The sequence below is a fragment of the Hyperoodon ampullatus genome (assembly GCF_949752795.1).
Source record: "Hyperoodon ampullatus genome assembly, chromosome: 17".
NCBI lineage: Eukaryota > Metazoa > Chordata > Mammalia > Artiodactyla > Ziphiidae > Hyperoodon > Hyperoodon ampullatus.
The window spans coordinates 67,949,359-67,965,948 of NC_136930.1; the positions used below are offsets into that span (position 1 = coordinate 67,949,359).

The window sequence follows — 16,590 nt, forward strand, 5'->3', positions numbered from 1 at the left end:
CAAAGCCGTCAGCTCACTCGTCGTTTAGGACCTGGCCATTTTGTGTTCCAATTGTCATTTTCCCTCTCCTGGTACTCAGAGAACCCCACTGCTGGACAGAGGAGGGAGTCAGAAGGCGTGGACTTCAGAGAGGGTGGTGCCTGTTTCCATCTGGAGAACCTGGGCAAGTCATCCTCTCACATCACATCCTTCCAATAGCTCCCCATTGTCCGGTCATTCACTCACTCAACAAACATTTACTAAGCGCCTATTATGTGCTCTGCACTGTCCTGGAAGCTATGGATCGTTGTGAGCAAGACTGGGATGGTCCCCACCCTGCTGGAAATGATAATCTAGTGAGAAGGACAGAGGCTGACATGAGTAAAAGCAAGACGGTCACACACACGCGCGCACACACATACCTACATACACACACAGAACACACAGGTTATAGACAGGTGCTAGCTGAGTTGCAAGGAGGTGTCAGGGAAGGCTTCCCTGGGGAAATGCCCTTTGGGCCGAGGCTTGGATGAGTGGGAGTTAAGAAGGAAAAAGGAGAAGAAGGGACCAGTGCCCCGGGGATAGACTTCCTCGGGGAACCAACAGAACTCAGGTCTGGCTGGAGCGCAGACAAGGAGAGGTGAGTGGCAGAGACGCCGTGGGGCAGGCCCAGGCCGACCGGGGCGTTGGGGAGACCGTACACTCACCCGAGGACAAGGAAGCCGCGGGCAGGGGCCCCCGCTGTGTCACGGTGCCGGCCCTGGAAGCCCTCACTGTCTGCGCCTGGATCTGCCTCACAACCCATCCCACTCCCACCTGCCAGGCGAAGGCTGCTCTCATGGAAAGGGTGTGGGATCTGGGGGTAGGGCAGAGGCCTGGACCCACATTTCAGAGGAAGCTGGCAGTCAAAGGCAGGGGCTTGGGAGTCAAGCTCTGTCTTGGATCCAGTGGGATGAGCTGAACAAAGTTGCTAAGAGTAGAGACGAGAAACAGGAGGCCGACTGACAAATATGGCCTGGAGCCATCCCAGAAGCAAGTCGGGATGGAGCGTGTGCTTGAGGTTCATTTAAAAGAGCCAGGGGCTTCCCTGGTGGTGCAGTGGTTGGGGGTCCGCCTGCTGATGCAGGGGACACGGGTTCGTGCCGGTTCGTGCCCTGGTCTGGGGGGATCCCGCATGCTGTGGAGCGGCTGGGCCCGTGGGCCATGGCCGCTGGGCCCGTGAGCCATGGCCGCTGGTTCTGCGTGTCCGGAGCCTGTGCTCCGCGGCGGGAGAGGCCGCGGCGGTGAGAGGCCCGCGTACCGCAAAAAAAAAAAAAAAAAAGAGCCAAAGCACGGCTTCCCTGGTGGCGCAGTGGTTAAGAATCCCCACTCGCCGCAACTAGAGAAAGCCCCTGTGCAGCAATGAAGACCTAGCTCAGCCAAAAATAAATTAATTAAATTAATTAAATTAAAAAAAAGAAAATTAAAAGAGCCAAAGCAGAACAAAGACTCTAGAAGACCCGCTAAAGGAGCGGTTTGAACTTAGGCTACTGGCTCCGCCTACCTCCAGTGACTTGCTTAGTGGAGCAGCCTTGGCATTTTGGCCTCCCGGCGGCCACCTCTCAGTCCTTTGGTTTCCATGGTGCTGACCTCTCCCCAGCTCTGGGGGTGGTCACGTGACATAGGCCTGCCAGTCTGAATATCCCATCACGTGGTCCACAGTGATTGGGACAAGTGACCCAAGCTGAACCAGTGGCAATCAATTCCGGAATTTTGCTAGCATTTCTGGGAAGACAAGCTCTGTGCCTACTGGGTGGACAGACGGGCAGTTGTAGGACAGGTGTTTCTGGAAGCTGCAACATGGAGAGCCTGGTCTGTGGCTCAGGAATCTAACAGTCAATTATCTTGCTGCTGCTGAAGAGGCAGCGGCAAGGGAGGACGGGGCGAGTTCCCTGCAGCCAGTCCTGCTAATGACCTGTCTGCAGTCACTTTGTAAACCTCTATCTTCGGTTTCGCGGCTCAGCCAAAAGCAGTCGCTCTACGCTCCAGCTTGGCAAGCACATTTTCACTTTGGAAGCAATGCTGTTGTTGCCGTGGTTATCGATTCTCAGGAAAACCTGTGTAGTTGTTTATGAGCATCAAACCCCAAATATTTGCAGAGAACCCCTTTCAGGAGCTTTTGGCACTACAATAACCCACATGAAGTGTTCCACATCTCAGACTTTTTTTTTTTAAACAGAGAAAATTGTTCTCTACTCAAATCTGTAAAATGCATTAGCTCATAGTTTCCATTTTAAACCAAAATCAAATCAACTTTAATATGCATTGGGTATCCGAGGCTGCTGTTTCCCTCAAGATTATCTTTGTAAGTCCTAACAGTTTGGATGGCCCAGCATGAAGAGATGTGAAAACAGAGACCAAGATCCATAAAAAAGCCCAGGTCCCATCCAATTTTCAATCACTTGCATACACATATGAGTACCACCTCGCCTGTGAAAGGATTCTACAAATTACAGGCCTAGCACTGGCATTTTATGTTCATGATCGGCTTAACAGGGGCCACTGATTTGAATTCAACAATAATACGTATTTATTGAGCATCTACTATATGCCGGGCTCTATTTGTGAACAAACAAATAATTCCAGGTTGTTACAAGTGCTGGGAAGAAAACCTACAGGGTGCAGCCAGAGACAGTAGGGTGATGAGGAAAGATCTATCTGAGGATATGGTATGCTAGCTGAGGCTACAGGACAAGAAGTTGTCACCCCTGTGAAGAGCAGGGGCTTGGGGGATGGAGGTGCAGGGAGAGGGGTCCTGCAGGCAGAAAAACAGCATGTGTCTGAGTCCTGAGACCGGACAGCACTTGCTGAGTGTGAGAACAGAAAGAGGTCAGTGGCTGAAGTCTGTTGAGGGAATGGGGTGAGGGCAGACAGTGCAGGGCAGGCAGAGGCTAGATCGTGCTGGCCTTTGCAGGCCATGGTAAGGAATCTGGATTTCATTCGAAGTAAAATGGGCAGGGGGGCATTGGGGCCACAGATACATTTTAAGCAGGGGCATAGCAAGTTCTCATGCAGGAGGCATGTGGAGAATAATCCAAGTTGGATATCCCAAGTTCGAGGTGCCTGCTAGACTTCCAAATGGAAACATGAGTATGGCATTTGGGATACTGAAGTCTGGAACTCAGAGGACAGACTCAGCTGGAGATATCATTTGGAAGTAGTCAACATACAGATGGTCTTTGAAAATGCTCCGAGACTGGCTGGAGCGAGGGGTGTACCGCTGAGAGACAGAGGAAGAGGGCAAAAGCAGAAGAACAAATCCAAGCAGCTTGGCGCCCTGGGAGCCAAAAGAAAACAGTGTTTTTGGAGGGAGGGAGTGGTCAGCTGGGTCAAATGCAGCTCCTGGAAGCTGAGTTGACTTGGAGAATAATTCTGAACCTTTGAGACGTGGAAGTGGGGTGGGGGAGGGTTCATCTTAAAAGGCTTTCCTGGGACTTCCCTGGTGGTCCAGTGGTTAAGACTCCACGTTTCCAACTCAGGGGGTGCAGGTTCTATCCCTGGTCGGGGAACTAAGATCCCGCATGCCACAAGAAAAGAAAAAAAAGGCTTTCCTTAGAACCTAGGGATAATAATGCAGTGTGGAAAAGTGGAAATTCCAGAGTCCAGGGCCAGACTCCCTGCAACTGAATCCTACTTCTGCCATTTACCAGCATCATGGCCTCAACCTTCCAAACCTCCACGAGCTTCAGCTTGCCTTTACCACAGAAATAACAATAGTACCTGCCTCACAGGCTGTTGTAAGGACCAAATGAGGTGATAAATAACAAATTCTTAGAAGAGTAAAGTGCCTGGCTCATGTTAAATGCTCAGGAAATGTTAGTTGTTGTTGTTATAATAATTAACGCTAAGTGCCAAGTGCTGGGATTTACATGTGTTATCTATGGGGTAGATATTGTTATACCCATTTTACAGATGGAGAAACCTGCCTAGTATCACTAAGTTCCAGGGGTGGGTGGAGCTGGCATTCACATCCAGGTCAGACTCGGGCTGTCCTCTTAATCACTGCTCTGCAATCCCTCATGTGATGCCCAGGTGGGTGGTTGATGTCCAATACAAGGGGAAAAATGGCTACTAACGCACTAATTGTGTGTTATGGACTGAATGTCTGTGTCTCCCCAAAATTCATGTGTTGAAATCCTAACGCATAATATGATGGTATCGGGAGGTGGGGCCTTTGGGAGGTGATTAGGTCATGATGGTGGTGCCCTCATGAATGGTATTAGTGCCTTATAAAAGAGAACCCAGAGAGATCCCTTGCCCCTTCCACTATGTGAGGACATGAGGAAGACAGCCGTCAATGGACCAAGAAGCAGGCCCTCACTGGACATGGCATCTGCCAGCGTCCTGATCCTAGACTTCCCAGCCTCCAGAATGGTGAGAAAATAAGTGTCTGTTGTTTAAACCACACAGTCCACGGTACTTTTGTTGTAGCAGCCCAAGCTGAGACATTGTACTTCTGCTTCAACTTGCATTTCCAGAGGTAATTATTGGTTTTAAATTGGTTCTGGCATGCTTACAGTTATTAGAAACCAAATCTTACTCTGCATTTCACAGGGTTTCAGATTAATACAATGACGAGGTTGGGCTAGATCCGGGGTGTATGAATTGTGCTACAAGAAACCTCCCCCAGGGAGGATAGAGCATGTCCCCCCTGTATGTATGGAGCCCTGGGTCCCAGGCCTACTTCAACCAGAAAGAACTCTGCTCTTGTCTGTTTTCTACACTGAGCTCTCTTAAGCTTTCATTTGAAGAAAATATTCTGAGGATACAAAAGTTTGAAAACCACAAACTGCACCTGCATCGGAATCACCTGCAGTGGCTATTAAAACACAGACTCCTTGCCCCACTACACACTTTAGGGACCACAAACACAAGGGGGAGGGCCTAAGAATCTGCTTTTTTATTTTATTTTTAAATTTTTATTTATTTATTTTTTTAGACTGCTCCGGGTCTTAGTTGCAGCACGCGGGATCTTCCCTGTGGCATGCAGTCTCTTAGTTGCAGCATGCCTGTGGGATCCAGTTCCCTGACCAGGAATCGAACTTGCACCCCCTGCATTGGGAGCCCAGAGTCTTACCCACTGAACCACCAGGGAAGTCCCCTGAGAATCTGCTTTAGAACTAGATCCCCATTCAAGATCCCTTGAATACGTGAGGGTTCAAGTTTGAGAACCATGTCAGACGCTCTCCATTAATTCTACTGCCCAACCCACTAGCCAATGGCCACTTCTGGCTAATTTCAATTTAAATGAAAATTCATTAAGATTAAATAAACTTTAAAACTTCAATTTCTCAGTTGTACCAGGCACACTGTAAGTGCTCAACAGCCACATGTAGCTAGCAGACACCAGACAGAGCATTTCCACCATTACAGAAAGTTCTGCTGGGCAATCCTGAAAGTTCTATTGGACAGCCCAAACTTGGACCTCTAGGTCTGCTCAAATGATGTATCTCGTGTGTTGACACTGAGGCACTAAACTCAGTCAACATCTCCTACCATTTTAAACCGTATTCCACGTACAGTATGCTCCCTAAGGATGTATCTTATTGGACAAAAATTACTTGTCATGTATCTATTTCCCCTGACCCACTCCTAGAACTTGAAGGCAGGAACCATGCATGTATTATTTAGGTCTGTTATTCTCAGTGCCTAGACCTTAAATAAATACTTGGGAATTGCTTAATTGGCCCACACAACATAAATGAAATATGAAGCTGACAGTGATGTGTCCCAGCTAAAAGCCTTCACTAGCACATCCATTAGGATGGTTACTATTACAAAAATAGAAAATCACAAGTGTTGGCAAAGATGTGAAGAAATAGAAACCCTTGTGCACTGTTGATGGGAATGCAAAATGGTACAGTCGCTGTGGGTAACAGTATGGTGGTTCCTCAAAAAATTAAATATAGAATTACCATTATGATCCAGCAATTCCACCTCTGGGTAGAATTCCATCACCCAAAAGACACCAAGCAGGGTCTTGACATATCTGTACACCCATGTTCATAGCAGCATTGTTCATAATAGTCAACAGATGGAAGCGACCTCAGTATCCACCAATGGATGAATGGATAAGCAAAATGTGGTAAATATACATACAGTGGAATATTATCCAGCCTTAAAAGGGAAGGAAATTCTGACACATGCTACAACATGGATGAATCCTGAGGATATTATGCTAAGTGAAAGAAGCTAGTCACAAAATGACAAATACTGTATGATTCACTTATGTGAGATACCTAGAGTAGTCAAATTCACAGAAACAGCAGGTAGAATGGTGGTTGCCAGGGGCTGGAGGAAGGGAGGAAAAGGGGGGGCTGTTATTTAGTGGGTACAGAGTTTTAGTTTTGCAAGATGAAAAGGGTTCTGGAGATGGACGGTGGTGATGACTGCACAACAATGGGAATATACTTAATACCAATGAACTATACACTTAATAATCGTTAAGATAGTACATTTTATGTTTATGTGTATTTTAGCACAATTAAAACATTTTAAAATGTTTTAATTTTAAAATACATAAACAAATAATTTTCTAAAAAGCATTCACCGGTACCAACCAGAGGAAATATAGCAGCCTCATGGCTTTGAGAAAATGGCTTTGGGAAAACTGTGGTTCTCAGTCTATGCTGCTGCATCTTGGGTAGGAAGGGGCCGGGGACAGGAGGAGGGAGCTGCATACACTCCATCTAGCTGATCATCAGAACCTCCTGGAGGGGGACTTCCCTGGTGGTCCAGCGGTTAAGACTCCACCCTTCCAGTGCCGGGGGCAAGGGTTTGATCCCTGGTCCTGCATCCTGCACACCCCGTGGTGCAGCCAAAAAAAAAAAAGAAAAAAGAACCTCCTGGAGAGTCTGATTCCTTTCACCTGGGGGTGGAGTCAAGGGGATCTTTAATATTACAGAGTTCTGCATGGGACCCAGAGTCAAGAGCCCCAGTCTAGAGCACTTATATTCTCCTTATATTACGCTGCGGTTCCCATCTTCTCATCTGGTTTGCAAGCTTCTTCAGGGGAGTGACTGTGCCTTATATCTACCCTGAGAATCTAAGTCACTTGTGGAATTTTTTTTTTTAAGACTGCAGATGCCTGGAACCCACCACACATCGATTAAATCAGCATCTCCAGGCATCTTGTGTTTTTTTAAAAGCCCTCAAATGGGATTCTGATGCCCTCTCTTACACCAAAACCTCCTGCTCTGCGGGCTAACAGTGCTCGACAGAGAGGCTCAATGTTTGCTGAGTGACTCACAGAATGAAGTCCTTTGAATAAGACATTCAAAATGGAAAATGTGTGTTTCATCTGTGTTGTTTATTCTAAATATTTTTCTATGACTATTTTGTACATAATTTAGACCAAATGATAAATAATAACAACAATTAGCATTTAGTGAGCACCTCATATGTGCCAGGTGCTGATCATGTGCTTCCCATGTATCATCTCATTTAATTCTCGGTCCTATTTCTAAAGAAGGTACTGTTATTGTCTCCATTTTAAAGATGAGGAAACTGAGGCACAGGGAAATGCAGTCACTTCCTCAAAAATAAAACTTTCTTTTTTTTTTAATTAATTAATTTATTTATTTATTTTTGGCTGCATTGGGTCTTTGTCGCTGCTCACGGGCTTTCTCTAGTTGCGAGAGCAGGGGCTACTCTTCATTGCAGTGCGCAGGCCTCTCACTGTGGTGGCCTCTCTTTGTTGCAGAGCACGGGCTCTAGGCACGCGGGTCTCAGTAGTTGTCGCTCGCAGGCTCAGTAGTTGTGGCTCGCGGGCTCTAGAGCGCAGGCTCAGTAGCTGTGGCGCACAGGCTTAGTTGCTCTGTGGCATGGGGGATCTTCCCAGACCAGGGCTCGAACCCGTGTCCCCTGCATTGGCAGGCAGATTCTCAACCACTGCGCCACCAGGGAAGTCCAAAACTTTCTTTTTTTTACATGACATTTATATCATGAGCATTCTCATAACCTTTAAAAAGTGACCATAATTTTCTTATTAATGGCTACATCATTGTTTTTCATTGTTTTACCCTATTTTTTTTTAATCATTTTGCCCTAATTTGTTAACTCAGTCCTCATTGTAAGGCGGCTTTCTGTCTTGTTTGTCACTGTTTACCATTTTAAACAATGCTGCAGTGGATGACTTTGTGCTAGGGGTGTTTTCTATATGTCAGAAAACTGTCCTTAGGAAAGATTGTGGAAAAAATGTTCTGATGGTGAATGGCATTAAACACTGAACAACAGTCTTTATTGAGGGGACTGTGCTGAATGAGCTGGGTAAGCCCCTCTCCCGGGGACGTTTTACGTGCCCTGGCCTAACCGCCACCAACTCACACCGAACACTTAGCGAGGGCCGGGAGCTCTCGCGAATGCTTTATAGATCTGATCCCACCTGGTCCACGCAAGACCCCTGGGGGAGGTACAGTGAGACGCCTGAGGCAGAGAATGGGGAAGAAGTGGACCCAGGCTCACAGGACCCGCAAGAGCAGAGGCAGGATAGGAACCCACAGCTCTAACCACCAGTCCAGGCCTCCTGATCAAGGCAGGTGTTCGCCCAGACTCAACGGCCACCCCGTGAAACAAAAACTAGCACGAGTAGTGGGCATGAACCCTGCCCATCAACTTGTACCGCACAAGACTCTCCCTGTAAGTGCACGGTGTCTCACCTCCCAGGCAAAAAAATCCAGGAACACTCACTCGGAGCAACACAGGGTTCCTGCCCTAAAGGCCTAGTCCCCTTAGATGCAGAGAGAAAGTGGAAGAAGGAGGTCAATTATCCTTACCCAGGATCCATCCACACCCAGTGCCCTTGCAGGTGCTTTATATGGTTATATACATTTGTTATGGGTTGAATTGTGTCCCCCCGCAAATGTTGATGTCCTAGTCCAGTGTACCCATGAATGTGAGTTTATTTGGAAATAGGATCTTTGTAGATGTAATTAAGATGTAAATTAAAGATGAGATCATACTGGAGTAGGGTGGGCCCTTATTCCAGCAAGACTGGTGTCCTTGTAAGAGAGAGAAAGAGAGAGAGAGGGAGAAGGACACGGGACAACACAGGCAGAGGCCGAAGCAACGCAGCTGCTAGGCAACAAACATCAAAGACTGCCAGCAAACCCCAGAAGCTAGGAAGAGGCAAGGAAGGATCTTCCCCTACAGGCTTCGGTACCCTGCCGATACCTTGGGTTTGGACTTCCAGCCTCCAGAATTGTGAGACAATACATTTCTACTGTTTTGAGCCACCAGGTTTGTGGTACTCTGTTACAGCAGCCCGTACGGAGATGAATACAATGTTGTATGGTCTTTTAGCTCCATCAAGACAGAAGCTGTATTTTGCTCATCTTGGAATCCCAGCCACTGGCGCAGTTCCTGGCTCTCAGTAGATGCTCACAGAGTGTTTGCTGAGTGAGCAAGTGAAAAAATTAATAAAGTACAAACTCAGGATGAGAAGGAACTACGTCTTTTATCTCTACTAACAGACCAGAGCAAATTAGGTACTCAATAAATGTTTGCAGAATGAATAAATGTTTTTAAATGAATAAATGATAAGCTCAGGAAGGCTTTGCAATGAGTCCTATTCATCTATTTCCTCAGGACTCAGCATAGGGTGTGGCACACAGCAGCTTCTTAGTAAATTTGGAAGGAGGGAAGGAAAAAAATGAAGGGAAGGTGGGAGGGAAGGAAACAAGACCAGGATCATAATTTCCCAATTCTCGGTCTAGGTAGGTAATTTCTTTCCTTTATGCATCTAACTGAGGCCATGGAATAAGCAGTTGAGTTTCAAACAGCCTCAATTACATTGAAAGGGCTTTCACAGCCCTTTGAATATAATTCACCTCCCTCCCTGAATATTGTTGTTCTAAACAATTGAATATTGTTCTAAAACACATTTCTTTTTCTTCTACATAAACTTGAACTTGAACATTGTTTTTCTAAAACACATTTCCTTTTCTTTCACATCCAGAAATCATAAGGCTTTCCAACCCTTCCAACAATGTCAGAAATGCAGCTCCGAGTTCAGAGGTCAATGCTTCTGTGTTCAGCTCGGGGGACACATTTCCTGTCCCTGTGCTGCATTCAGCCTCTGACACCTGCCCTGCGGCCAAAAAGGGACATCAGCTGGGCTCAGGGAAATTCAATTTGGGCTGACAGCCCACAGCATAAAAAGGACAGGGAGTCTGCAGTGACCTTTGCAAAGGCAAAGGCAGGGAGAGGGAGTCAAAGGGGTTTCTCCGGGCGTGGCTTAGGAGGGTCTAAAGTTATGGTCAGTTCATTTCTACGGATGGAGAAAAACCCTGAAAATAAAGGCAACTGATTTCCACTGCTGGCTCAGAGTTCAACTGCACTGCCATTTGCCGCCCCTGCCATCCTGGTGGTACCTGAGGTGAAAAAAGGGAACATCTTGTTCTTTATTCCTCTGGACTTGAACTTTTCCAGGGATGGTAACTGCACTGTTGTGGGGTATGATTTTATTCCTTCATTCCTTCATTTTTATTATGAACGAAGATACATAATATATAAATGAACAAAGTAAGAGGTCCCTGGACTCATGTCCCGAGACATTTAGAAAGGTTCTGCTCCCGTGTGTTTTCTCTCTTGTCTACTGAACTCCAAAGCTTGGCGCTTGTCTGCTCCACGGGACACCAGGTGGAGGTCACAACTGTCATAGTGAGAAACAAGGAAAAGAAAAGCTGACCGCTTCTCAGGACCTGTTAGCAGGGAAGGCAAAGAACTGCTTTATGTGTTTTGATGTAGCCCTGATGTGGTCAGCTTACCCATGGATGTGGGGACCTTCCGCCATATCAGAGGAGTTGGTTGAGACGGGCATCAGTGAGATGGACATTATTTTATCAGACCTGCATGGCTGGATCAGTTTATGTGTCCCTCCTGTGGCCCCAGGGCATCCCACGCTGAGCCTGACCCAGTAGCTGGCAATCTGTGTGATATTTATCTTTCCTTTTCCTCTAGACAGAAAGCCCCATGAGGATAGGGCTGTGTGTATGCTGCTTGTACCTTTGTATCCCAAGCAACCTGGCCCAGTTCTTGGCACATAAGTAACATAAGCAACTGATCAATACATGTTATGAAAGAGCCAACAAACAAACAAATAAGTGAAAAGAGATAAAGGTGTTGGGCCTTACGTTATAGTTAAGAGAGTGCGGGCTTTAGAATCAGGTGTAGTTTCACTCATGTTCTACTACCTGATATGTTTTAATTGAAATATAATATAAACACGTAAAATTGCCTATGTCATAAATGTACCATTCAAGGAATTTTGACACCCATGCAACCAGCACCCGGAACATTTGCAGAACCTCAGAAGCTGCTTCATGCTCCCTTCTGGTCACTATCCCCTGACCCACCCAAAGGTAAACCACTATCCTGCCAGCTGCATGCCATCTGGCAAGTTACTATGCTAACTCTTATCTTCATATTGGGAAAATAATACTTACCTTGCTATGAGTATAAAATTTTATACATGTATATGCGGTACCTGGCAACAACAGTCATAGAATAGTAATAGTGTTAGTAATAGAAGTAGTAGTAGTGACAGCACCAGCAGCAGCAGAAGTAACAGGAGAAGGAGAAGCATGAAAGCGACAGTAGAAGCAGTAGCTGTAATAGTAGAAGCAGCAGTAATGGTAACAATAGAAGTAGTAATAGTGGTAATAGAAGTAGTATTACAAATAGTAGAGGCAGTAGTTATAGTAATAGCTAACACTTACATAGCACTTATGACGTTCCAGGTACTGGTCCAAGTGCTTTACCTTAACTCATCTAATGTTCAAAGCAACCCTTACGAGAATGTATAAAATAGGATTTTACAGACAAAGAAACTGAGCACAGAAGTTAAGTAGATTTCCCAAGGTCATGTAGCTATAGAGTCCTGAATTCAGGATTCTAATACAGTACCAGCAGTCTGGCCACTGAGCCTATCCTCTTAATAGCAACCTTTCAATAACTATTTGCATGGCAAAGAAAGATTTGTCCTCCAATATCGGTTCTCTTCTTTTCTTGTTGTTTTTTGTTCTCTTCTTTTTCCATCACAATAATCCTCAATTTTGGTAAGCACGTGGTCTTACAGAAGAAAGATCGCATTTCCCAGCCTCCCTTGCAGTTAAATGTAGGCAGAGGACGAAATTCTGGCCAACAGAACATAAGTAGAAGCAGCAAGTGTGACACCCAGAAGCAGATACCCTTAAAAGAAGGGGCCTGCCTTTCTTCTTCCCTTCCTCCTGCTGGTAGATGTGATGGCCGGTGCAGAAGCAGCCAGAATGGACCATGAGGTGACCTTGGGGGAAAGGAGGTCCACATGGCAGAAAAACAAGAGAGGAAAAGTCTGGGTCTCTCACAGTTGCTGCAGCAGCCCTGTACCACCTTGGGTTCAAAGCAAGAGAGAAATATACTTCTAACTTCTGTTTAAGCCAATGTTCTTTTAGATTTTACATCATTCATAGCAAAACCTAATCCTAAATAATGCACTGCTGTTGCAGTTGTAATTAATATTGAAACTGAGGAGGACCCTGAAGGACCTTCCCAGGGACAGACACCCCCACCCCCGTGTTCCCCACCTCTTGTTTCTAGAAAAGCTTTAGCCCCCTAGGCCTTCCCCAAGTTCCAAAGAGCGAATTTAACCAGAGAAGTGAGAAAATGCAAAAAGAAAAGAAAGCAGTGAAGCAAGACAAAATAGTAACAATTTAGACATGAAACAACATCAAGGACCTTTAGTTCCTTCTTGGGGCTATAGGTAATATCTTGAGTCATACCCTTGAGCTGTTTTGCAGATTCTAAAACCCCCACCATGTGGAGGAAGTTAACTGCATGCTGATCACCAACACACAGACCCCAGACTGGTGGGAACCAAAAGGCTGGTGATTTGAGATTCCTGAAACATCACCCTGTTACCTCACCACAACCAGAGAATTGTGCACAAGCTGATCACTCACGCTGTGACCCTCTCCCTCACACTGTCTTTAAAAACCCTTCCCTGGAAACCACTGGAGAATTCAGATCTCTTGAGCATGAGCTGCCTGTTCTTCTTGCTTGGCACCCTGTAATAATAAACGCTGTACTTTCCTTCACTACAACCTCGTGTCAGTAGATTGACCTTGATGCCTGTCAGGCGAGCAGACCCAAGTTTGGTTTAGTAACAGTATCACCTAAAAAGATACCTGCAAAACTAATGTCACTTTCGTCTTGGATTCTTGATTTATAAAACAAAACAAAATAAAACATGACTTCGGTAACCCTGTAATCATCAAACTATGAAGATAAGCAGGCAGAGTCTCATTTATCCTGGAAGATGGTAACAGTCCCCTATCAACTCATGTCTGGGTCACATCAAAGCCTCTCAGGTTGGCCTCCCTGCCTCTAGCCTCTCACCTCTCCTACCCATTCAGGACACTCTTCCTTATCTAATTATCCTAAAAATTGCTTTCATTTTAAAAACTGGAATAATTATAATGTTTTATGTCCCTACTTTATGCAAGACACTTTATTGTACACCTTTTTTTCTAATCTGCATGAAAACCTGAAACATAACTATTATTACTCCAATTCCATAGATAAGAAAACAGAACAGAGAAGGTTAATGACTTGCCTGAGGTCACACAGAAAGTTGCTGGCAGAGCAAGAATTCAACCACCCCTCCAGCACCCACAATCTTTCTACCACTAAGCTGACTTCTGGGAAACGCCAGGCATAGCAGGTGGACCCTATGTCAAGTCACCCTGGCAACTTTAAGATCCTTGGACTCCTGGAGTTTTCTCTGCCTAGTTTTCATGGCGCTTCCTGTCCAGTCCAGTTTTTTATCATCCACTAACACAAAGCTCCACCCACTGAGGTCAGATGCCTTAGACTCTATCATGTGCGCCTATGCCAGGCCCCAGTATTCCCAGCTGCAAAATGGGACAAATCACACCTCTACCAAGAAGCAACACTACAAGACAAAAAAGGCAGCAGACCTGGAATCAGGAAAAATTGGTTTCTAATCCAGCCAGGCAAGTTCTCTATCTGTAAAATGAATGTGGTAAGCCCTTCCTGGTAGGATTGTTGGGCAGATTGAATGAAGTAATGTCTTTAAAGAGTCACTCAGCTAAAATAGCATCTATTCTTGTTGGCAGTGTTGTTTTTGTTATCATTCCTTACTTCATTCTCATACCACCACCCCACCACCTTTCCCTCTGCACACAGATGATAGGTAATGAGACAGGAAACACTTCAAAAAGTCTGCAGCTCTAAAAATGCCAAAGATCTGTTCACCACTAATATCCACACCCATGGTGTCTCTGTCAGATTCTAGTGCTTGAGTCCGATCAACTTTTGCATTTCAACCTCCCCAAAAGAATCCCTCGACATCTCCCGGGCTGGGCTCTCTGGACAGGATGGGCTAAGACCACTCACCGATTCCATAGTGAATCTCTTGATGAAAAACTGGAGAGCCTGGAGGCTGAAGATCTCATGTCTCAGCCGTCACATCAGAAAATTACCTGGATGGGGAGGTAGGAAAAAAGGTGACAAGAGTCATCCAGCAGGACTGGGCAGAAGACATTGTCTCAGACCAACACATGATTTCAGGTGGAATCCAGCACCCTTGTTAGGAATGTTCTTACACCACAGTGGCTGTCCAGGAATGGGAAGGAAAACAGTGGGGAAACCACTATTTCAGCAATCCACTTCGGGGCTGACATCTCCATCAGTAAATCTGTGCAAGTGCTCAGGAATCCTTCTTGCCTTTCTATTTCTAGCTCTATGTTGGAGAGCAGTTTACAAGTCATTAACACCTCTAAACCTGAGCTCCTAAACATGAAATTAAATTGTGCTGACAGGTAGGACAGACAGACAGCCACAGCTGTGTGCCCATGGGGAAGCAGAAGAGTTCCCCCAGCCAAGGGAATCAGCCCCAGGAAGAAGGTAGATATATAGGAATCTCCATATTTCAGGACAGCCCCTCTGAACCAGAGAGAGGATTTTAATTAATTCATGCATACCAAAGCTTAATTAATTGCTGAGTGCACAGAGCACAGGAAGTCTGGGATTAAAGGTTTTACATAAGGGAACAGCTTCAATATTTTTGGATGGAGGGGAAACAGAAGTGGGGGTGTGAAAACAAGAGAAGCCAAGGGACCTGCTGGGTCCTTCCCCAAGTTCAGAGTGGTACCTCCATCTGCGGCCAGAAACCTAGGGACACACTTGACACACCATCTCCACATCCCTAAGTCACGTGTCTCGAACCTAAATATCTCTCAACCTGTCTCTCTCTCTCCATCTCCACTGACACAGCCCTGGATCAAGCCTCCACCATTCTCACCTGGGCTACTACAACTATCACCTAATTAGTCTCCCCTCATCACCATTTCTCCCTCTGAAATCTGCTCCCCTACACTGAAGCCAGAACAATCTTTTTCTTTTTTTATGTTTTATTATGCAGAATTCTGTACAGACACAAACACAGAGATTCCCACTACCCAGCCCCAATCACCACCAACTCATAATCAGTCCTACCCCATCCATTCCCTAATCCCTCCCCCTCCCCATGTTAGTTTTTAGAAGCAAATTCCAGACATCTTATTTCAGTCATTAATAGCACAGCACAGGGGCTTCCCTGGTGGCGCAGTGGTTAAGAATCCACCTGCCAATGCAGGGGACACAGGTTCACGCCCTGGTCCGGGAAGATCCCACATGCCATGGAGCAACTAAGCCCGTGGGCCACAACTACTGGGCCTGCGCCCTAGAGCCCGCGAGCCACAACTACTGAAGCCCGCGAGCCACAACTACTGAAGCCCGCGAGCCACAACTGCTGAAGCCCGCGCGCCTAGAGCCCGTGCTCCGCAACAAGAGAAGCCACAGCAGTGAGAAGCCCGCGCCCCCCCACAAAGAGTAGCCCCCACTCGCCGCAACTCGAGAAAGCCCGTGGGCAGCAACAAAGACCCAGTGCAGCCAAAAATAAAATATATAAAATAAATTTATAAAAAAAAAATAGTGCAGCACGTATAAGGCCTTTTACAAAAATATAACAGCAACACCATTACCACACCTAAAAAGATGATAATTCTTTGATATCACCAAATATCCAATGTTCAAATCTCTAATAGCCTCATAAATGTTAAAAATGCTTTTTAAGTTTTTTTGTTTTAAAAAATCCAGATCCAAATACGACTGGTTAATATGCAGAATAAAACTTTTAAAACTCAAATCTGTGTCATCCCTCCACCTCTAGCTTAACATTCTTTAATGGTTTCTCAGTGCTTCCAGATAAAAATGATTGAACACAGTCTGACTCTTGCCCCCCTCATCTCTGACCTCATCTTGTCCACCCCAGCTCACTGTTGCAACCACATGACCTTCTTTCAGATCCTGCAACTTTCCACGGTCCTTCTGCCCCAGGTCCTTTGCCCATACTGTTCCCTCTGCCTGTAAGGCTTCCTCTCTCACTTTGGCTAGTTAACTCCTATACTTCTTTAAATCTTACTTCCTCGGGGAAACTCTTCCTGCCCTTCTAGATTAGATTACAGAATTGATCTGTTTTTAACTATGCATTCATTCATGTGAAGACTGATAAACATATGTTGATTTGATTTG

At 45.8% G+C, this 16,590-nt stretch overlaps 1 protein-coding gene across 1 annotated transcript in view; it reads right to left on the reverse strand.

Annotated features, from left to right (window-relative positions):
• Window positions 1-14,697, reverse strand: part of ASAP1 (ArfGAP with SH3 domain, ankyrin repeat and PH domain 1) — a gene marked incomplete at its 3' end in the record, with an annotated part of 309,959 nt that extends 295,262 nt beyond the window's left edge. The window contains exons 1-2 of the mRNA XM_079722229.1: window positions 14,622-14,697; window positions 14,413-14,498 (exon numbers count right to left, since the gene is read on the reverse strand). Of these exons, the coding sequence (XP_079578355.1) occupies window positions 14,413-14,471 (59 nt within the window). The 5' untranslated portion in view covers window positions 14,472-14,498; window positions 14,622-14,697. The remainder of the gene's footprint in view (window positions 1-14,412; window positions 14,499-14,621) is intronic.
• Between the last annotated feature and the right edge of the window lie 1,893 nt (window positions 14,698-16,590).